The 23,180-nt window shown below is 42.2% G+C and overlaps 1 protein-coding gene across 1 annotated transcript in view; it reads right to left on the reverse strand.

Annotated features, from left to right (window-relative positions):
• Positions 1–19,647, reverse strand: part of PLEKHA7 (pleckstrin homology domain containing A7) — a 403,482-nt gene extending 383,835 nt beyond the window's left edge. Inside the window, exons 1-3 of the mRNA XM_029583091.1 lie at positions 19,491–19,647; positions 19,287–19,363; positions 19,106–19,163 (exon numbers count right to left, since the gene is read on the reverse strand). Coding sequence (XP_029438951.1) covers positions 19,106–19,163; positions 19,287–19,363; positions 19,491–19,576 — 221 coding nt within the window. The 5' untranslated portion in view covers positions 19,577–19,647. The remainder of the gene's footprint in view (positions 1–19,105; positions 19,164–19,286; positions 19,364–19,490) is intronic.
• Positions 19,648–23,180: the final 3,533 nt, after the last annotated feature.

Consider the following 23,180-nt stretch of genomic DNA (forward strand, 5'->3'; position numbering starts at 1 on the left):
TCTGTCCCTCCCCCCCTACCCCTTGGCACTTTCCACTGTCCCTTGTTCCCCTCCATCCCATGTCCTGGAACTAGCAGAAGACGACGAGCATCGCCTACCTGGCATTGCTTCTTTGTCTTCTGCTGGCTTCCCCCTGTAAATCAGAACTGCAAGGGCCAGCAGGTCTCACAAAACTACACCGCAGAGGGAAGCCATCAGAGAGAGAAGCAGATAAGTGTTGCTATCCAACCTCCTCTGCTGGTACAGTCACACACTGGACCTTGTGTTTCAGAATCCTATATTTCTTTTACCTACAATTCCACGTCTGTTACTGTGGAAACCATACCTTGGTCTGACCACCATTTGTTATCCTTTAAATGTTATTTTAGCACCCAACAAAAAAAAAGAGTAAAAACCCTTGCCTGCCAGGTGATATTTAAGCATGATCACATCTAGGCTGACCATCTTAGAGACCGCCTGGTGCCCCCTCCTTATTGATTCTACTACAGAGGATTTAACTATGGTGGTTGACACATGACATTTGGCTATGACTGATGACCTAGCCCCCATAAGATCTAATGAGGGCACATTGGTTATTACTGCCTTGAAAATCACAAAACAATCATTGCATAGACTAGAGTGCTGCTAGCATAATCAGAAAAAAGTTAAAGGCCTATCTATTTGCACATGCCTGCCTGCTACAGGATCCCAATTAAACTAAGATATTCCTTCTTTCAAGCACGTGTCTTTGGAAAAGTTTAAGGAATATCTATTTATGTTCAGAGGCCAATACTGTGGAATGCACTGACCCAATAGCTTAAAAATGAAGCAGTCCTAGTAGCATTTCGAAAAAGGTTTAAGGCCTTTCTATTTTGCACAAGCCTGCCAGCTACAATTTATTGTTAGATGTTATCCATTATTTTAGTGCACCATTTATTGGTCAGTTTTATATGATTTATTGATTTATTTATTGTTGATGTTTTGATTATGCCATTTGATTTATGTATTGGATTATGTATGTTTATTGGAAAATGCATAGAACTGCAGATAGGCGATAAATCAATTTCTAAATAAATAAATCACCAAACTACAGCTTATTTACAGATTTATCAATCCTTCTTAAAGAGTCTTATAGAATCACGGTTAATAAAGCAAAAAGATCATATTATTCCATCAGGATTCACTCCTCAGAAAATAACCAATGTGAATTGTTTTGGTAGTGAGATACCTTGCCTGCCGCCCTAGAGGACAATTGATAGATCAGAATCTGCCTTGTCCACTGTGTCATGTGAGGACTGTGTTACACTTTTCTCTAAGATCATTGGAATATGTAGTCATTTTGGGCCAGACTCGACTGAATCCTTGGTTACTCAGCCTAAAGAGAATGTGGTAAGGCGGGACCATTTTTCTTCAGTTTCAAAAATTTAGGTTATCCAAATTATCAATAACATGAATTAACTCTTCAAGTCCTCTAAACCCATGTGCCACTGTTTTATTAAAAGCCAATTCAACAAGACACACTATGAATCTTTCCCTGACCAAAGGCAGATTACCAACTTCTTTAAAAACAGGCCTCTGTGCACCCAGTATAAAAAAAAAAAAAAAAAATCTGACCTTATGGCCCAATCCCATCCTTCCCATTCCTCTCAAAGTTAACTGGGATGGTTGTGCTTATGCGACTGACTCGTTTTATCCAACATTCCGTACTTAATCACCAGCAATTTGGCTTTCATAAACATTTAAAAAATAAACGCTCTTACTCTCTGGGCTAATCACAATCAGAGTTTTGAGAGCGGTGTAAGTTATGTGATGGTATTATTAGATACATCAGCTTCTTTTGATACCCTGAATCACTAAGTTCCAATCTCTAAGCTGAGTAATATTGAGATATACGGCATAGTTCTGTTATGGTCCCATTCCTACCTGTACACAGCAGATAAGGACTGCAATGTGCCACCGGAATTGGGAAAACCATGCATTCTCCATCACTTGCAGTTCCTTTACAACCTAGATTTCCACAGTGCTCTACACATTCTCATGTTTCCCCGCTCATGACTGCTGTAATTCACTGAACTTTGCTCTCCCCACAAATTCTCCAAGGACCCTTCAAAACTGTACAAAAAAATCTCTGCAGCCCATATATTAACTGCAGCCAGTATAAGGGATGACACAACACCAGTCCTCTGCTCACTCCGCTGGCTTCCCATACAACGGCCGAGGGAAATTTAAAATCATGATGTTCGTACATAAAATTACACATCAGTGTTAGCCTGCCCTGGATCGGCTCTATTTTGTGTAAATGCACCCTTTCCAGGTCCTTAAGATCTGCTCATCACTTCTTGCTCACCTTGCTGAAACACGCAACTGGGATTTTTTAGTAGACAGTCCACTGGTATGGAACTCTCTTCCTGTTTAAAAAAAAAAAAGTCTTGAAAACTTTCCTTTTTAGAGACGCCTTTGAATTGGCAGATTAATTTTTCAAAACTGCCTGCAAATACACCAGTAGTGCTCTCGATGTTCTCCATCCTTGGCTCCTGCTGCTGTTAATAGCATACGTTGAATGAAGATTATTTAGGAGTTATTCTGTCGCATTTGTTAACTCTAATAGTTTTTTTTTTGTTTCCAGGGAATTACCAGCAGTCTTATGTCTTATATCTATTGTACTGTTTTAGTTTTATATATGTTTGAAGGCCATGGATTATAAACCTATTAAATACAAATAAAATTAAATAAAAACTGCAGGCCAGGAGTTGTATGGGGGGAAAATATGAAGAGTTCTGCATTCTGATTCTTTATCAGGCTCTTTTCGCACCAATACCTGCACTTCAGCCACCTCACACCAGTTGGCAAACACTGATTTAAGCATCTGTTTTAGCTAAGAAAGAAACCCAATACTACCTATCCTTTCAAAAGGATATCCAAGCACGGAAAAAAAAAAAATCACCAGCTCTGTGATACATTCCCAGTGAGTGCAGTCATGCATCGTAAATATATATATCTTCATCTACCTCCTTACGCACACAGACTCAGACATATACACACAGGTGGTTCAGTATTTCAAATTATTCACAATCATGGATGTTGGAATAGAAAAAAAAAAAAAACTAAATTAAGAAGGATCTCCTTTAAATGTATCCATCCAGCGCACTGCCACGATGAACCCCATTTACAGCTTTTTCTTTCCTCCTCCATTACGCAACGTGAGTTCTCATTGGGTAAACACTGAGGAGGAGGAAACTGGGCAAAAACACAAAACGATTAAAAAAAATTTAAAAAAGAACAAAGTAGCGCAACCTAAGTCAGAATGAACAGAGAGAGAGAAAAAGCCCATTAAAAAACATGGGGGGTGGGAGAGTGTGAGAAACACAAACCTTAAAATAAAAAACTACATTTGGAGAATTTTTCCAACCTGCCTTGATGTGGCAATTCTGCTTCTAGATGTTGCAACTCAAATATGTGCATTTGCAAGGCTACAATTAATGCAACAGTATCTTTTAGGAAGAACTAGATAGCATATCAAGTGGCGAGGTAGTGAAGATCCATCTCTAGAGACTATTTTCCAATGGCAAAGCATTCATTTCCGTGGGGATCCTACACACAAATGCCATCAAACTTCTACAATGAGTCGGTGTTGGACCTTTACAATATGCCGTTAATTGAACATTAGAGAAGCGTTTAAAAAAAAAAAAAAAAGATAAAATTGCTTCAAAGCAGCAACATCATAAAAACTTTCACACATCAACATCCAGAAAAGTATGATCAAGGAACCGCTGAGATTTTCACGAATAATCCAGTGCACGAATTATACTGTTGTAAGACGGGAAACTGAAAAATCACCCCCATTTGTTTATAATTGTGGTACCAGTAGCAAAAACATGAACAAGCAATGCAACTTGTGCATCTGGCTAAGTCAGTTCCTGCCGCACCAGTTTTGCCTACTTTTGCCTATGTCCTTCGCAAGTTCAACAGCCAGCAATTAAGCCAGTCTGCTCTGAATTTCATTAACTTCCATATTCTCCCTAGAAAGGAATAGAAAAATAGGGAGCATGAAAGGCACGCCTTCTTTTCCACAACTAAATCCACGTCGGGCACACCCTTTATGATAAGTTCCTCAGTAAATGGGGAAAAATGGTGCACGCCAGTGGCCATAATGTTTTCCTCATCAAATAAAATGAGAGCATCGTCTCTGAAAAGCAGTGGCGTTTGCAGCCATAATACAAAAAAGGGGAAAAAAAAAAAAGTATTTCCTCACCACGTAAATCTGAACTGACGACTCTACCTCGGTGTCAAGAATGATATGCCCAACATGAGGACTGTACGCATCTCTTTGAGTTTCTGATTTCAGTGGCACACAAGATAATGAAAAGCCAAGGTGAAGGACATCTGTCAGCAAGTCCTTTCTCCTTACTGTCTCACCTTGGATAGTTCTGACCTGTCAAGGGCTGCTTTTTCAGGTTGATAATTCCTGAACTCCATTCCTCTTTATTAGCTTACTAACGGGCAGATACAGTAAGGACGCGAAAGAAACAGTGCGGCAGTGCCGGGCGCCCGCTCATTTGCCGCGTGCATATTTTGGTTCACATACTGCTCGATTCAGTATTCAAATTAGATGCAAATCCAAGCGGCGTCCAAAGCACGTCAATGAAGCGGTAGGCGTTCGCAATCCATTTTACTGTATAGAGCGGTATGCAGCGCCTATACAGTATCCAGGTTGCGCGGGTACCTGTCATTTGAAATGTCATTCCACCAGGTAAGTGGATGGTTCTTTTCTACAGACCCCGCTGCCTTGAGCACCCGGCCAGACGTCCAAGCCGCAACCTTGGATGTCCGGCCGGGCGCTCAAGGCAGCAGTGCCTCCGATCATGGACACCCGGATACAGGCGGGAAGGTCCATGAACAGATGCCGCGACCTTGGAAATGGATAATAATGTCTCTGGTACTGAGCAGGAAATAATAGAAACAGTGCCAACCCCACGCAGAGATGGAGATTTAAAAAAACACAATGGGCCGGATTTTAAAAGCCCTGCGTGCGTAAATCCAGCCGGATTTACGCGCACCTATTTTGCATAGGCCGCCGGCGCGCGCATAGCCCTGGGACGCGCCTAAGTCCCGGGGCTTCGTACAAGGGGCGGGAGGGGGCATGTCCGGGGTCAGGGGGCGTGGCCGAGGCCTCCGGACCAGCCCCCGGGTCGGGTGATGGCGCGCCAGCAGCCCGCTGGCGCGTGCAGATTTACACCTGCCTCGGGTAGGCGTAAATCTGCCGACAACGGTAGGGGGGGGTTAGATAGGGCCGGGGGGGGGGGGGGTAGGTTAGGTAAGGGAAGGGAGGGGAAGGTGAGGGGAGGTGGAAGGAAAGTTCCCTCCGAGGCCGCTCCGATTTCGGCTCGGCACGCGCAGGTTGCACAAATGTGCATCCCTTGCGCGCGCCGACCCCGGATTTTATAAGATACACGCGGCTACGCAAGTATCTTATAAAATCCAGCGTACTTTTGTTTGCACGCGTGCTGTTTTTGAAAATGTACCCCAATGCCTATACAGCTGATTATCTTAAAATTATCCCAGTTATAAAATGTATATTATCAGATGGCACGGCGGCAGGTAAAGAGTGAAAACTTTTGAAATCTGTGGCTGGGCAAGAATGAAAATACAAGAGAAATCAGAGCAACTAAACAGAAACAAATCAGATATATTCAGGGGGTAAAGGATAACTAACAAGGAAATTGGAAAGATGAGACTTAACAAGTGATGTTTTTTTTAATCCTGTTTAAAATAAGCAGACCTTGATCACCATCCATATAAAAAAAATGTTTGAAAAAAATTTGCATATAAAGCTCAAAAAATCAAAATCAAAACTAGCTTGCTGCATAGATATTACTGTATTTGAAACCTGAACTGCGAAGGCCAAGAGTCGCAAAACCCAGCTTAAAATATCATCAGCTGTATTGGGAAGGGGGAGGCAAGATGGTGGTATCAGCATGGGCGTGTTAAGCTGCTCCCAAGTTTCTTTTTTCTTCTTACTTTTCCTTGAAATGTCAACTAAGGTTCGAATCTTTCCCCCAGATTCTTGCCGGGCCAGCAGCCAACAAACTTCATGTCCCCGGGAACAGCTTCAATTCAGGGGGAAATCCTCACTGCGACCCAGGATGGAGTATTACCGGTGTCGCCAGGGGATGAGGTTTCCCTCAGCCCCCTGGACCACCTTCCATCGCCGGCTGTGACAGACAGTGCCTTTCGTCGGTCCGCTGAATCGCAGGCTAATGACGCTGATAACATGACTTTGGTGGGGGGGGGGGGGGGGGGGGGGGGAGTCCTGCGAAAGACTGGTTCCAGCATTCCAGGCTGTTCCTTCGCCCCTGGAGAGGCCTCGTGGTCTTCTTCGCTGGGGACGCCTGTTAGAAGAAGAAGTTCCAGGGGTTTTCTCTGCCTCCTCTGTTGGCGTGGTTTTAGCCTGAAGTCACCTAAGCTGACGGTGATTACTTTAGACTCGCTGTGGGAGCTGACAGCCAGTTTCGGGACAGCTATTCAAAATAGCGCTGCCAAAGTTAATTCTTTGGCTATTAAGCTGGAGTCTATGGGGAAAACACATGAAGATCAAATTGTGGAGGCACAAAATAAAATTTATGGACTTGAGACTCAGGTCAAAAATACAGAAGGCGTTAATGCCTCGGTGGTCAATGACAGGATCGCCCTTGTTAGAGTCCTTGGAGAACCAGACTAGGAGATTTAATCTGCGGTTTATTAATTTTCCTAAAATAATAGGAGAAACACCTTATATGAGTGGGGAAGAATTTTTTGGAAATTCTGCAATTTACACCAGACCAAATTCCATCTCTTAATAAAGTTTACTTCTCACTCGAGGCTCGCTCAATATTGCTGCAAGCCCAATCTAGTCACGTTTCCTGTGACTTTAATCTTACAAATTTTCTGGAGAACTCTGGACCAGAGGTTATAGATCGAGCTACACTTTTGTATTGTTTGTTACAGAGCAAGTCCTTAGCCAGGTTATGAAATTGTATTTCAGGAACTTGGCCTCTCTATTCTATGATCAAGTGATAATAATGTTTCCTGATAATGCAAAAACATCTCAGGAAAGAAGGGGAGGTTCTTATCTTGAGACAGGAGGCTATTGCTCTTGGTATTTCCTTTAAGCTTCAGTATTAAGACTGCTAATGAATGTTTTGGTGGGTTTTTTGTGCCAGATCAATTGAAAATTTTCCTCAACTCTAGGAGGTCCCCAATTGTGTCTGTCACACCCAGTTGAGTCTAATGCTGATATTATAAGTGGCTCTTAATGTTATGCTTGTTTTTTGTTTTTACCTTTTTTACTTTTGTTTTTAAATTTAAAGCAACAGAGTTATGAATATTTATGAATGCTGATTAACTATTGTTTAAAGCATTTATATTTAGCTAGACTTGTGACATATTTCATCACCAAAAGGAGCACCATGCAAGGAACATTAAATATCAATGCAGAATTATATCCCGCCTTTATGCAATACAGCGCCCAAGGCTACAGCTTTGATGGCAAGCACTACTTTAATTATCAAATCTATGTTAATTCAACATGCATGTGGTGTGTGCATATATTGTCATGTGTTCAAGATATGCACGTGTATTTTTCTAGTTACACAAATGTTTCCTGTCCTCTCATGGGATAAGGGGAAAAATATGGAAACAAGCCTGGAAAATTGGGCATCGAAATGGCAGATGAAATTTAATGTGGATAAGTGCAAGGTGTTGCATATAGGGAAAAAAAAACCCATGCTGTAGTTACACAATGTTATTTTCCATATTAAGAGCTACCACCCAAGAAAGAGATCTAGGCGTCATAGTGGATAACACATTGAAATTGTCGATTCAGTGTGCTGCAACAGTCAAAAAAGCAAACAGAATGTTGGGAATTATTAGAAAGGGAATGGTGAATAAAAAGGAAAATGTCATAATGCCTCTGTATCGCTCCATGGTGAGACCCCACCTTGAATACTGTGTATAATTCTGGTCACCACATCTCAAAAAAGATATAGTTGCGATGGAGAAGGTACAGAGAAGGGCGACCAAAATGGTAAGGGGAATGGAACAGCTCCCCTATGAGGAAAGGCTGAAGAGGTTAGGACTTTTCAGCTTGGAGAAGAGATGGCTGAGGAGGGATATGATAGAGGTGTTTAAAATCATGAGAGGTCTAGAACGGGTAGATGTGAATCGGTTATTTAGTCTTTCAGATAATAGAAAGACTAGGGGGCACTCCATGAAGTTAGCATGTGGCACATTTAAAACTAATCGGAGAAGGTTCTTCTTCACTCAACGCACAATTAAACTCTGGAATTTGTTGCCAGAGGATGTGGTTAGTGCAGTTAGTATAGCTGTGTTTAAAAAAGGATTGGATATGTTCTTGGAGGAGAAGTCCATTACATGCTATTAATTAAGTTGACTTAGAAATTAGCCACTGCTATTACTAGCAACGGTAACATAGAATATACAAGTTTTGGGTAATTGCCAGGTTCTTATGGCCTGGATTGGCCACTGTTGGAAACAGGATGCTGGGCTTGATGGACCCTTGGTATGACCCAGTATGGCATGTTCTTAAGCCTCCATAATATCCAGTGTTAGTATAGTACTGTCATTCAGGCCGCACTGTTAACCCGCAATTGGACGCACGTTTTTGACGCGCTAGTGTTACCCCTTATTCAGTAAGGGGTCAAAAGCACGCGTCCAACCCTCCCGAACCTAATAGTGCTCACAACATGCAAATGCATGTTGATGGCCCTATTAGGTATTCTCGCGCGATTCAGAAAGGAAAAGACTGCTTTTCTGTGCACCCTCCGACTTAATATCATGGTGATATTAAGTCAAAGATCCCGAAAGTTACAAAAAGTTAAAAAAAAAATAATAATAATTTGAAGTCGGCCCGCGGCTTGAAAACCGGACGCCCAATTTTGCCGGCATCCGGTTTCCAAACCCGTGGCTGTCAGCGGGTTTGAGAACCAACGCCGGCAAAATTGAGCGTCGGCTGTCAAACCCGCTGACAGCCGCTGCTCCTGTCCAAAAAGAGGCGCTAGGGACGCGCTAGTGTCCCTAGCGCCTCTTTTTACCACCGGGTCTAATTTGAATACTGAATCGCGCGCACAGGAGAGTGGCCTGTACGCGTGCCGGGAGAGCGGGCGTTTGCCCGCTCTCCTGCGGACTTTACTGTATCGGCCCGAGTGTAAATATATATCACAAATACAAGTTCGGTCAAATGCATGGTTATAAACCAGATCATCTCAAGGTGCACTGTGATGTCTGCTATAATGTTTGCATGGATAATGCCCGCCATAAGAAAAATGGGCGTGGCTACACAGTTGTCAACTATTTATATCACTATAGGAGGGCCAGCTAGTAACTCGAGGTGAGCTTTCGCTGGTGGTGTGGGATTTGGGGGCCAGTTTTACATGCAGAGTGAGACATACGAACAGCACAGTAGACCTCAGTGAAGATTTGACATCATTTGGAGTGAAGAAAGTCAGACTAAGATGAGATTACTTCAATGCCCTAGCTTGATAGCACCCTGGTAGAGAGTCCCTCTCCCCCACACCATCCAAATAGTTTGCAGCTCCATAAAGAGATGGAGGCATAGAATTCTGCAGTAAAATTGCATTTTAAAAACCCTGCTGAGAAATGAAGCACTCTCCAAGTCCTATCAATGCACCGATCTAACGAAAAAAGGAGCTCTGAACAAGTTCTCCCTCCAAGAGAGACCTGTGAGCAGGCCTAACGGCTGGAGCTGAAGAGCCCTGGCGCAGAGTCCAGAACAGGGCATATCTAGTGCTCTGCAGCAGCCCATCATGATTCTGCCAATTTACTTTGAGGATAACTTTCAAACAACTGCATGTGGCAGCACATGCATGCGTACATGGCCGCACACAGATTTATGATAATATTTTTAAACCCGTGTATCAGATACGTACATATTAAAAATGTGTATCTTTATCCAATTTAAGTGCATACGTATGCATTACGAGCAAATATATTCAATGCAATGAAAGCGAATATTTCAATGAACTGAATGTGCTTACTTTTACAACTTATTTAAAAAATATTTCTGTCATTTTATGCATGAGAATAACGTAGGATTTGCCTGCCCAAGTCAGCAAATTTATACATGCGCACATAATTGAAATGAACGGTTTTACCAATTACTCTACCCCATCACCCAGTCCTTCTCCAGGTCAGAGACCCTCCTAGGTCTTCAGCGTGAACTACCCCCAGTTCACCTAGGCCTACCACCCAGCCAATAGTACAGAACAAACATGTTTAATATCATTTATGCAAGATCATTAGCAGCTGTAAAATTAGGAAAGTTCTCAGTTCAAACTGAGGATGAGGCATTTCTGTAGAATTTGTGATGTTCTGTTGTACTGTTCTTTAAAGGTTACTGTATTTGGAAAATAATAAAGACATGACTGGAAAAAAAAAATTAGGCAAGTTGGCAAATCTATACTCATGCCTTAAAATAGCAACTTACATGCATAAATGGTGGCCCCACCATGAAATGCTCTTTTGCGCCATGTAGACATACGCATGAAAGCGAAAATACACACGCATTTGATGTTTAGAACATAGAATGTACGCGAGTAGATGTTACTTACACACATATATGCTAATTTTTACACATGTAACTCCGAAAATTCACCCCTTTATATGCAAGTGTACCTTTCAACCAATTTAGCAACTGGAAGTCTTTTCATAAGTTATTACTGTGCAGCCAGATCACAACTATGGCCCTTCAAAAAGCAAAAAAACCTACACATATCAAAATTGCAGTTTTCTAAACACTTTATCAGCATGGGGGTTTTTTTTTTTTTTATAATGGGAGGCTGTAGAACATTTAGGGCTTGATTTAGTATGGCTTTCTGTTTTACCATTCTCTATGGGGGGAAAAAAAAGGCTTACTAAATCAGACCCCATGTATGAGCTCTGGGGTATAATGCCAATCTATACATCTACTGGGAAGAGACGCTATATTAGCTGACATCTTCAAGTAAAAATTAAGCAAAAATTGAACTTCTCCTTTGTCCAATCTTCTCCCCTACATGTACTCTACATTCCTCACTACGGCTTCTAGTTCTCCCTTCACCTAAACTGAGAAGACTAAGGAACATACTCATGAAATCTGCTTTTATCTGGCACTCAGTCTTTGAAACTCTCTTTCTTTGGCGTTACGCCTTGGAAAAAAAAACTATGCCAAATTTAGGAAGTCTCTTAAAACTTTCCTTTTCTCAAAGGCCTTCCAAGACGAACTGCTCCTCTGACTTTACAGATATCTATGTTCTAAGTACTTAGACAGATATTTAATATTACAAACTATAGTAAACTATAGAAAGTATGTTTTTTTATTTTCATTGTTTTTTTAAGTTGATTTTTTTAAGTTTAAGTTTAGTTTTAGATTTAGAATCTATAATTTGTATTACTCACTTTTAGCTTTAACGTATGGTAAGTTTATTTTTTAATTTATGTACATAGCATTGATATATAAGAATTGAGATTCATCAAGCCTAATAAATAAATAGACCATCTTTCTTCAAATTAGATGGCTCCCCGTCGCCAAAAACATTATCTAGCCTTAAAAAAAAAAAAAAAAGTCTTACAAGGAGTTTTTGTTGTTTGTTTTGACCTAGTAGCATTCTTCTGCTCCTTTTGGTTTCCAGTTCAATTGGAAATGACCTCTCTTGGGATAAAGAGCCACAAACCTACATGTGCAACTATCAGAAGGTTTTCACATTCCCCTTCCCGATTCAAACCAACCAACCACAATGACAGAACTCAGCTAGCGGCCACAAACTGCAGCTCCCTTTGAAGCAGAGCTAACGTGCGCCCCAAGTCTGGTCCGCAAATGTCACCTATGACTGCCTAGGCCTTCGAAGCAGCAGTCGGACCCAAGGAATCAGACAGATTATTATTTCTATCTAGCAATGCTCAACACTAATCTTGGATCGGAATCTCTTTGTGTGTACTCATGTAAAAGCTGTTACTAAGGCAGCATTTTTTTTTAAGTTAAGATTACCACGCAGATTACTGTTTTGCAATCTCTGGTATTTTCAAGTCTTGACGCCTGTAACTCTGTTTTTCTTGGCATGCCTGCAAATGCTCTGCGAGGTCTTCAAATCGTTCAAAACTCAGCAGCACAGATCCAGACAGGCACAAAACTCACAGATCGCATCACGCCCATTCTTCATGATCTTCACTGGTTACCAGTAGAATGGAGAGTTAGATATAAAAACGGTCATGCTGACTCATCAACTGCTGAGCAACAATACACATCCATGGATTAAATTCCATGTTACATATTGCTAATGCTACATGTATGCTCAGGTTCGCTCATGGCGTATTTCTCGATGTTCCATCAGTTTGTAGAGTGTATCTTATGTAAACCAGAGAGCGATCATGCTCAATTGCAGCTCCACCCTTATGGAATTCCCTATCCGAACAATTACAACTCGTTACACGCACACAGACCTATGGTAAGAAGATGAAAACGTATTTGATTTCTCAAAACTTTGGGTAACTTAAGACATCCAAATGTCTGTTGTTTTGATGATTTCAGGTTGTGGTGAGGTCGGATAGCAGTTATGCAGGATATACACAGAAACACCAAGAGTTATAGCAATATGTTTTATTTATTAGGTTTTCTGTTGGTTTGTGCTTTTTATGAATGTTTTATTGTACGCCGCCTTGCGCGATGCATTAAATGCGGGTTACAAATTTTCTAAATAAAAAAAATCGCTGAGCCACTAGGACAACCTCACACAAGAAGCATTCCCATCAAGTCTTTGACACAGCCCCCTTCACCCACTGAAATGTATAATCTTTATTATTCTTTCTACAAAACACATTCATGGAAGAAGTCTAAACGTAATCCTGTTAAGTAAAAAAATAAAGCAAAAAAAAGTGAATAAAAATCAGATGTAAATTTATATTGTAGAAAAACCCAATAAAAGCTAACATGATGTTACCTGGTGCTCTAAAGCAGTGGTCCCCAACCCTGTCCTGGGGGCCCAACAGCCAGTCGGGTTTTCGGGATATCCACAATGAATATGCATGAGAGAAAATTTGCATGTTATGGAGGCAGTGCATGCACATTTTCTCTCATGCATATTCATTGTGGATATCCTGAAAACCCGACTGGCTGGAGGGCCCCCAGGACAGGGTTGGGGACCACTGCTCTAAACAATCTTGGGTGTTTACTGCCAGAAGTAATATGCTCTCCAAGCTACATTACTTATAAATCCTATTAGATTGGCATGGGATCACCCTATGCGCCCCACACAATGAATCACAGGGCCAATATGCACATTTCTGGCCATTGATTAATTTTAGAAAAATGGATGGTAGTCATGGTTGGAGATTGTAAATGCATGGTGGTTTGAAATTGAACTAAATGCATAAGAATATTCGGGGCATCAGGAAACACATGGTGACTTGAAACAATCATACTGAAAGAGAATGATCACAAAGAAGATTTGCTTAAGATAAGTGATTAAATATAAATTGAAAAAACTTATACCTCATGAAGTTCCCCCCTGATTAATCCAGTTTTCAAATGGCGAAACAAAGAACCTTTGTTGGGATTTATAGAAGCATTGCCAGCATTGAGTGAGATTTCAGGATCCTTTTAAAGAGGTGATTGTTAGGGACCATCTTTCACTTTAAAGTTCACATAAAACAGAGGAATTTTTTGTAAAAAAAGAATTAAGCAAAGATGATCAGCAGATGTTTTTTGATGTCAGCCATGTCGCACTGCCTCTTGCAGCAGAGTTAATATTTGGTTTGAGCTGGCTTTTTCACATGCAAGTATGTGTGATTTTTTTGTAATGATATTTTTGAAAAGGAACAGATGTTTCTGTCTTACAGATTGAAAATTCAATATTATTCCTCTGGGAACATCCTTAAAAGATTAGTGGCCCTATTATTGTCTGTTGGTTAAAATACCTCTCTCTATTGAGAAGGAAAGTGAAAAATTAAATGGTTTGTTCAAATTTTCACCTCTAAAAACTCTTAAAGAGTGCTCCTATGTGTTGACTGCATCATATGAAAAGCAATGCACACAGCTTTTTTTTTGTTTCAAGTTTTATTTGCTATTGCAGTCTGTCAACAGATGCTCTTGGGACCAAAGACGACAAGAAAAAAAAGAAATTCAAATCCTTTGTCTTCTTATCCAGAAAATAATATCATCCCATTATTGAACTTTTAGGGACCACTATCTAAGCTCCTACACAGTTAATTTTTGGCTTTCTTCTACATAGGAAAAACAAAAAAACGTTAATGAGACATTGACAAACACAAGAAGCCGGAAAAAAAAATGATATGAGCAGCAACTCCATAGCAGAATTCTGCTGACAGACTGCAACAGCAAATACAATTTGAAACCCCACAGGTAACTGTGACTCAAAGTTCATTGCAACTTAACACTAGGTTGGGCAGACTCCAATTGAGACAGAAGCTCAAAAGAGAGAAGGAAGCTGCAGAACACAGGAAAAACAATTATGTTTTTATGATCACATAATGCCTTCGGAGATTTGGCAAGCACAGTACTGAGTATGCAGAGAAAACGTCTTATAACCACTTTCTTTATCAAGATAATCCCAAAAGGATATTGTTTTTTTTCATGAGGGACACTGAATGAAAAGGTTTCCTGTACTTCACAGCACAGGATCCTCACCAAAAAGCTTTACACTGTTACTCCAAGCCCCTTCAGCTGTACCCATCCCCCAAAATAGTAATGCCTCTTAGAAGCACAACCAAAGAAACCTATTTTCATGCCCTCAAAAAAAAAATCTCTTACGCCTTCCTTCTAAAGTGTTCAGAGTTTTTTTTTTTTTTTTTTCTTAGAAAACCACTTGCTTCTCCTATAGTGCAAGCTGCCAAGCTTTTAAAAACTGTTCCTGCCCCCAATGCATTTACAGTATCCCTAGGACTTCTTTCTTCATTCTACAGGGGCTTGCATTCCCCACTGCAGAAGAGGAAGTATTGACTACAAACTAGAAAAAAAAAAAAAAAAAAAACAAAGCAGTACACTGGTGGACTCTTCAAAGTAATTCTTCTTACAGCATTTTACTACTATTATGAAGAAACGTGAATGTGCAAGAACTGTACACTATTGGCTGGATTTTTAAAAGGCTTGCACGTGTGAATAGCGGGGTTTGCACACATGGCCCAGCCACGCGCACAAGTGCCAGACCCTGAAAAAGGGGCGGGCCAGGGAGGCCAGCCGAGACAGCAGCCATTAGCCGCTGTTCCAGGAAAGCGCGCACTGGCCAGCTGCCAACGTGCGTAACTTGCTTCTACTCCGGAGGAGCAGTAAGTAATAAAATAAAAAATGTAGGGAAAAGCAGGTTAGGTTTAGGGGATGGGGAGGAGAGGGGAAGAGGGAGGAATTGTAAGTAGGGGGTAGGGAAGTTCCCTCCCAGTCCACTCCTTAATTGGAGCGGACCGGGAACCACGCGCAAGCTGCTTTGAAAATCTACCCCAATGCTACCAGAGCAGCATTCACCATATGTGTCTCACTGATACATCCACTACAGCATGCACATACAACAATACAGTAAATGATGAAGGAAAAGACCACATGCTCATCTAGTCTACTCAATTACATCAGTCCACATTGGCAACTGGAGAATATCCTTAAAGATGTTTTAGTTACCACCCAGGAAAAAGATCTGGGCGTCATAGTTGATATTACATTAAAGTCGTCAGCTCAGTATGCTGTGATGGTCAAAAAAGCAAACAGAATGTTAGGAATTATTAGGAAGGGAATGGCAAATAAAATGGAGGATGTCATTAACGTCTCCGTATTGCTCAATGGTTAGACCGCACCTTGAATACTCTGTAGAATTCTGGTCACCACATCTCAAAAAAAGATGTAATTGTGCTGCAGTAAGTACAGAGAAGGGCAACCAAAATGATAAAGGACATGGAATGGCTTCCCTATGAGGAAAGGCTAAAGGGGTCAGGGCTGTTCAGCCTGGAGAAGAGACTGCTGAGGGGGGATATGATAGAAGTCTACAAAATCATGAAAGGCCTTGAACAAATTATAAATTGGTTATTTACTCTCTCAGATAATTAGAAGGACTAGGGGGCACTCCATGAAGTTAGCAAGTAGCACATTTAAAACAAATCAATTTTTTTTTTCACTCAATGCAAAATTAAGCTCTGAAATTCATTGCCAGGGGATGTGGTAAAGGCAGCTAGTGTAGCTGGGTTTAAAAAAGGTTTGGATAAGTTCCTGGAGGAGAAGTCCATAAACGAGTTAACCAGTAGGGAATAGCCACTGCTTGCTGCATTAGTGGCATGGGATTTATTTAATGTTTGGGTACTTGCCAGGCACTTGTGCCTTGAATTGGCCACTGTTGGAGACAGAATACTGGGCTTGATGGACCCTTGGTCTAACCCAGTAGGCATATCTCGTGTTCTGATATATATGAGGACAATATATATATACGGTTTTAATATTGGCAGGAGTATGTATTTGATGTTTGAATGATAATCATGATATATTTATATGCAACATTTAAAAGAACTATATTTTTATATTTTTTGGCATGTCATGATTACAACCTGTTGACACTCTGTTCTTCAGTTTAAGGCAGCATGTATATAAGCATGCCTTTTTCACATATATATTAATGTAAAATTGTTTGGTGAGGTTAGTATCCAACATATTGGGTGAATTTGGGGAAAATTTATTAATTTCTTTTTGGTATTGACTTCGGCAGTGTGTACCTGCCATGTCTTTTTTGGCTATTCGTTACTCTCTTTGGTGTTCCACCCTCCCAGAAGATAAGTACCTCAAACCCAACACCTGTCAGCCTCCCTCATTCTCCCCCCCCCCCCCCTTCTCATCTTACCTCCAAACCCTGCAATAATCCAATCAGCTACTAAAACCAGTGAGACTGCCACCCAAACATCCAGCCACCTAGGTTCCTGTAGACTTGCCACTAAAAATCTACCAGCACTGATCAGGTTGGTTTCTGGGGAGTTGTAGCCTGCCTGCCTGTACCAGTCCAGCGACCCCCCCTCCCCCCCCCATCACCTACAGTGCTGCTTGCCCTGGTGCCAGTTTCTGTCCCCGTAAAGGGGCATGTGTCACTCTAGGACGGAATGTGTGTTCTGTTATGCCATTGGTAACTACTTCGGTGGAAGAAACTGGCCCTTTAAAAGAACAGCTATAGGTATATAGAGAGAGCTACCACAAAATGAATTTGCTTTAACAAGCTAATAATTCATACATGGACCTATTTTTATAAACATTAACAAAAGTTTTGCAATCCAGTACAAGTTGGTCTTGCTGGTAATGTTACTACATAAAGCTGAAACCTGACCAGTGTCACTTTTTTTGCACTCAAGAGCTTTAAACCTATAAAGAAAAGTGTATTCTTGCAGTGAACAGACTCTCCTGAATGATAGGGTACTTCCTACGAGTGTTTTAGAGAGGACATACAGTATTAAAAAGCTTGCCAGAGGTTTACATAAATGAAAGACTACCCCATCTCTTCCAGCAATGTGTGCTATGTTTTCCTGAAGTACAAAAACAATGTTCCTGTTCTTTCAGCTACTGTTCAGCTTCTACCCATCTTGCTCTAATGGTTAACCCCACTGTACTGGTCAAAACAGAATTCAAATGTTATAAGTCAAAATACTGAGAGATGGCATATCACTTGGCAGAACACAGACAAAATTAAAGTAACAACATTTTGAAATAGCAGCAATATCAGTCTTTAGCCACAGTGGTTACTCACACTGCATTTGTACTACCTGCTCCCTTCAAAGCTGTCATTCACTTGTAGAAATGGCAGATGACCCAAGGTAAACTTAAATGTGTGAAAGTGTCAAAATTACAGAGAATGCTAAACCAGGGCAGAAGAATGAGAAATGATGAGTTAGGGGTAAGGGATGAAGAAAGATCCAAAATCCTGGACAAACTACAATCAATCAGTAAATCAATTAAAAAGTGACACTACATGTAAATTGTACTTTCAGCATTAGCGATCATGTTCTTTGTGAAAGGCATCTTAAATGCACATAATCCTGGCTAACATGGAAAACAATAAAAGAATAAAGTGCAAAAAAAACCCAACCCAACAAACCAGGCATAAAAAGGTTAGAAAGAGGAGGGAGAAATATAATTTTGGCACAAAAAAAAACAGATAGCACTATACAGTAATCCAACTATACTAGGCTAAGAAAATTATTGAATGCACCAAGGGGCAAATGAACACAACTTTTGATGCTCAAGACAAGTCAGTTTCAATGTTTGGTGCCCTTTCCCTCGTGTTGTTAAATATTTGTTCCTAGAAACAAGTGAAAACAAAATAAGCACAGGAACCAGCAAGCTGAAAGCGTAGCGATACAAAATCTTTGGCGTTCCAGTCAACCCTGGGTCTGCAATTCTCCATGCCTGGCAGTGCATGAATAATCAAACCGATGCTCCTATATTTTTTTTTTCTCTCCCAAATGCAAGGTATTTTAATTTTCAGAAGGCCAGACAACAACTTAAAAAACTCAGCTCCTCTGACTACAATGCGCAGGAATCTCGCGTATGCAAAGCAGAGCCCGCTCATCTGCATAGCTCCAGGGCGATCTCCTAACTTCAGCCTCCCCTGCAACTCAGCGATTCGGATCAGGGGCACTCGGGTAAACAATGTCAAGGAAATCCGGGGCGCACAGAGGACCCCCCCCGCGCCACGAGCCTGAAACTGCAGGCGTTTCGGCTTCCCAAAGCGAGAAACGGAGCAACGAGCCTCCCAGCCGCTACTCCCAGGAGACCAACAACAACAACAAAAACCAGAAGTCAAACATAAAACCCAAGAGTGAAAAGGTCAAAGGAAATTGACCTGCGACCTCTTCCGCGCGCCCGCACAAGCACGTGCGTTTCCCTCTCTTCTCCCCACCCACCCCCACTTTCTTCTGACTGAAATTTAACAAAGCCTGGGGCCACGGCGAGTGAAGAAGTAAAAGGAAAAAAAAAACAAAACAAACAACAAATCCCAAAGCCACCTCCCGGAGAGAACAGGTGCCACGTCCCAGGCACGGTTTCCCGTTACACAAAAAGCGCCCTGCCCCCCCCCGGAGGAGGAGGGGGGGTCCTACTCACTCGATGAAGTAACTGGCGCCCTCTTCGGTGAAGCCCTCCTCCCATCCTCGGGGCAGATCTGCGGGGAGAGAGAGAGGGAGAGAGCCCGTGAGAACTTTGCAAAAACTCTTCCTCACCACCCCCCGCAGCATCCTCGGAACAACAAACAAACAAGAGTGGCTGGGTTTCCCCCTTCACCCACCTGACCGTATCATATGGCCGGAGTTGACAGGTTCGCCGGTGCGGGGATGCAGCCAGGTCGTGGAGCGCGCTTGGTCACTGGCAAACGAAAGCAAAAAAAGAAAAATGCACCTGTTAGTAGCGAGAAGGCAGGAAAATAGCAAACTGGAAAGAAAACTGCCGCCAGCCCCCTCCCTCGGTGCCCCCCCGGCAAAGGGCCGCTTACTTGACGAAAAAGACCCGGCCGTCTCGGCAAACGCCGTAGGACCAGGGCGCAGGTAAAGTATCCCGCCCGAGCGCGGGCGCCGCCATGTTCGCAGGGAGCGGAGCAGCCTGCGCGTGCCTCCCGCCGGCGCTCCTCCCCCGCCCGCCAGGGGGCTCGCGCGGGCCTCGCCGCCGGCCCGGGCTCGGCGGCTCCCCCCCCCCCCCCCTCCTCGGAAGGTCCGCGCGCCACAGCAAAGCCGCATCCCCCTCCCCCCCAAGGGCGGGCGAGGAAGCGCCAGAGGCCGGCGGCGGCTGGGTTTGGCCGACTGAAAATACTGACGACAAACAAAACAAACGAAAAAAAAAAAAACAACAACAAACAAACAAACAAAAGCGCACCTTCCAAGTAAAGATAGTAACCCGTTGTAGGATCAGTTGGCATGCAGGCTTGTTTGTCTTCACGGTGCCAATCATTTTATGGATGCCCTCGCTGCTGTCTGCTGCTAGTCTTGTTAATTTTATCGTACTCTTCTGTAATAAAATTCATTTCCTATAGTCTCTTCTCTGGCCTGTATGTGTGTCTTTACTGGAGTGTAAGAACCATGCACTTTCTTATGTGCAGCTGCACAGGGTTGCCAACATCTAATAGCTCTGTAGAAAAAGAAGTACTAGTAATATTCATTCAAGATAGAAACATGTATGCCACCGCTATTACTAGCATCAGTAGCATGGAATAGACTTAGTTTTTGGGTACTTGCCAGGTACTTATAGCCTGGATTGGCCACTTTTGGAAACAGGATGCTGGGCTTGATGGGCCCTTGGTCTGACCCAGTATGGCATGTTCTTTAAGCTAGATACAGTGTTTCAGATCAAGCCTGCAAAGAGTAAAGCCGAGCTGGGAGGTTGGCTCCCTAGTGAAAGGAACAGCCTCTGAATTAACAGCTGTGGACTTTGTACCTGTAGTAGAGGCGCGGATCATGTGATAAACACACACACACCGCCCAGGAACTACTCATTCACAAAGGGAGGGCTGGACCTGTAAGAGGAGCTGGTTCCGGGGGGAGGAGGACCTCCTAGCTGTAGGAATGTCTAAAGGACGTTTTGTGTGTTAGGAAAGTCGCGGCAGAGTTTTTTTGTCTCTCTACTATTGTTACTTTTTGTACAGTAGGTAATCAGATTAGGCTCAGGTGGCCAGTTTTTCCTGCAGTAGCAGTCAGCATGCAGGCTTGCGTCATGCACGTTTATTTACTTTTTAAGGCTAAGTTCACTACGCTTAATGAAAATAAGTTTTGGTCTCATACTGAAAAAGCTCCAAAATGATTCTAAGTGAATTAATTTGCTATTTATCCAGTGTGCTAAACCTGTACATGCACACAAAATAGCATGCAGTACGCTAAAGGACGCTAAACAGACCCAGAGTCCTGTTGATGCATCCATGTTAACATCAACTACGGACAAAGTTTTGTGCACGCACCGAGGCCAATACAATAAGGAGCATCCCGCCGAACGCACGGTTCTAACAGGCACATGCCGGATAGCACCCGCACATGTAAACTCCATGTAAATGTAGACAGTAGCTATTACTTTCTGAGGCACCCAATGCACATTTTTCAACCTGAGAAATTTAACTCGAGCTCTGGAGGTGGAGTAAACTTTAACTCAAAATCTAGCAGCTAGTGTGGGTGAAGGCCTCTTTGGCATTTTCAAGATGGTTTATCTTTACTTCTTCATTCTGCTCAGCTACCTCTTGTATGTGCAAGTGAGTATAAGGACAGCTCGAGAAGAAAGAAGAACCAGTGGTGAAGAGAATAATGGAGAGAGGACCATGCCATCCAGGCGTGATCCACAATCCTGACACCATGTATATTACAACCGTGTAATGACATAGACCCTCCCCAACCCTCACGGCTCGCTGTAGTGCTGTACCCGGGTTGGTGAAACTGCTGGGTGCTTTACTTTTTTTTTTTTTTTGCCACTGGAAGTTTCCAGAATACAGTTGGCATAGTGGGCGAGATGGATGAGTCCGCTATCTCAAAAGAGTTCGGTCATGAAGGACTATGTCAAGTATCCGGAGCAGGAAGTGCAAATGCCCAACATGGCTGGGATGCCAAACGTGACCGTTGCAATAGATTGCACCCATATTGCTCTCAGGTGATGATGTTTTGCAAAAGAAAACATTTCTACTCTTGTGAATGTCCCGATCATGTGCGATGTGCATCTTAAGATTCTGAATGTTAAGAACATAAGAAATTGCCATGCTGGGTCAGGCCGAGGGTCCATCAAGCCTAGCATCCTGTTTCCAACAGAGGCCAAACCAGGCCATAAGAACCTGGCAATTACCCAAACACTAAGAAGATCCCATGCTACTGATGCAATTAATAGCAGTGGCTATTCCCTAAGTAAACTTGATTAATAGCAGTTAATGGACTTCTCCTCCAAGAACTTATCCAAACCTTTTTTGAACCCAGCTACACTAACTGCACTAACCACATCCTCTGGCAATAAATTCCAGAGCTTAATTGTGCACTGAGTGAAAAAGAGTTTTCTCCGATTAGTCTTAAAATGTGCTACTTGCTAACTTCATGGAATGCCTCCTAGTCCTTCTGTTATCCCACTCACATCCCCTTTTAGTTGTCTCCTCTCAAAGCTGAAAAGCCCTAACCTGGTTTTTTCATAAGAGAACCATTCCAACCCCTTTATCATTTCGGTCACCCTTCTCTGTACTTTTTCTAGTTTTGCTTTATTTTTCAGATGCGGTGACCAGAACTGAATACAGTACTCAAGCTGTGCTCATGCTATGGATCGATACAGAAGCATGATGATATTGTTTGTTTTATTCTCCATTACTTTTCAATTCATTCCTAACTTTTTTTTTGTTTGTTTTTTTTAATGCTTCTGCAAACTGAGGATTTCAATATATTGTCCACAAAAGTTTCTAATTTTCTAATCAAGGTGAGTTATTACTTGAAAGAGCAATTTTTCGGTTTTCTGTAGGTAAACAAGCATTTAGACAAACAAACAAAAAACCTTCTGAAAATTGTCCAGCCCCTTCCAAATGTAAGAAAAAGTACATGCACTGTCCCTAATGCACACAGTTTTCACATCAAGAAACAGAGGCAGCACCAGGGACAGGGTTTAGAGTTGTCAACTGGCTCCAGATTTTCAGGGCAGGTTGATACAGTCCTGTTATTATCCCATTGAATTCAGGGGCTTTTAGTTCTGAGAACAGAGAGACTACAAGTCTACAGTGGGGGTAGATCAGCCTCTCCTGAAAACCTGGGAGGCAGTTGGCACCCCTAGCAGGGTTAGCATGGATCCCCTATAACGGCACGGGAATTTCACTTTGAAACCTTTGTATTGCTCTTACCAGAAGTTACTTTGCACCTGCAAAGAATTCCCGCAACATCAGATTTTTCTAAGGCTTGCAAGCCCCTTGTTTCAAATTACCTGGGGGCCAGCAAGCTACTTGGCAGCCACTGAAAATGGCTTTCAGTCTTTATGATGATTCCCAATAATGCCCTTAAGCAAGTTTTAATTTAAAAAAAGAAAAAATTACTCAATCATGCAAATACACGTCAACTCCTACACATGCATTTGAATACTATGAAGACTGTAAAAAACAGAAGAAATGAAAAACATATTTGAAGGTCTAATCACTAATTACATGCAAATGCCCTACAGGCAATTATACTTAGATCATTTGCATAACCAG

This window comes from Rhinatrema bivittatum, chromosome 17 (assembly GCF_901001135.1).
Source record: "Rhinatrema bivittatum chromosome 17, aRhiBiv1.1, whole genome shotgun sequence".
NCBI classification, from domain to species: Eukaryota; Metazoa; Chordata; class Amphibia; order Gymnophiona; family Rhinatrematidae; genus Rhinatrema; species Rhinatrema bivittatum.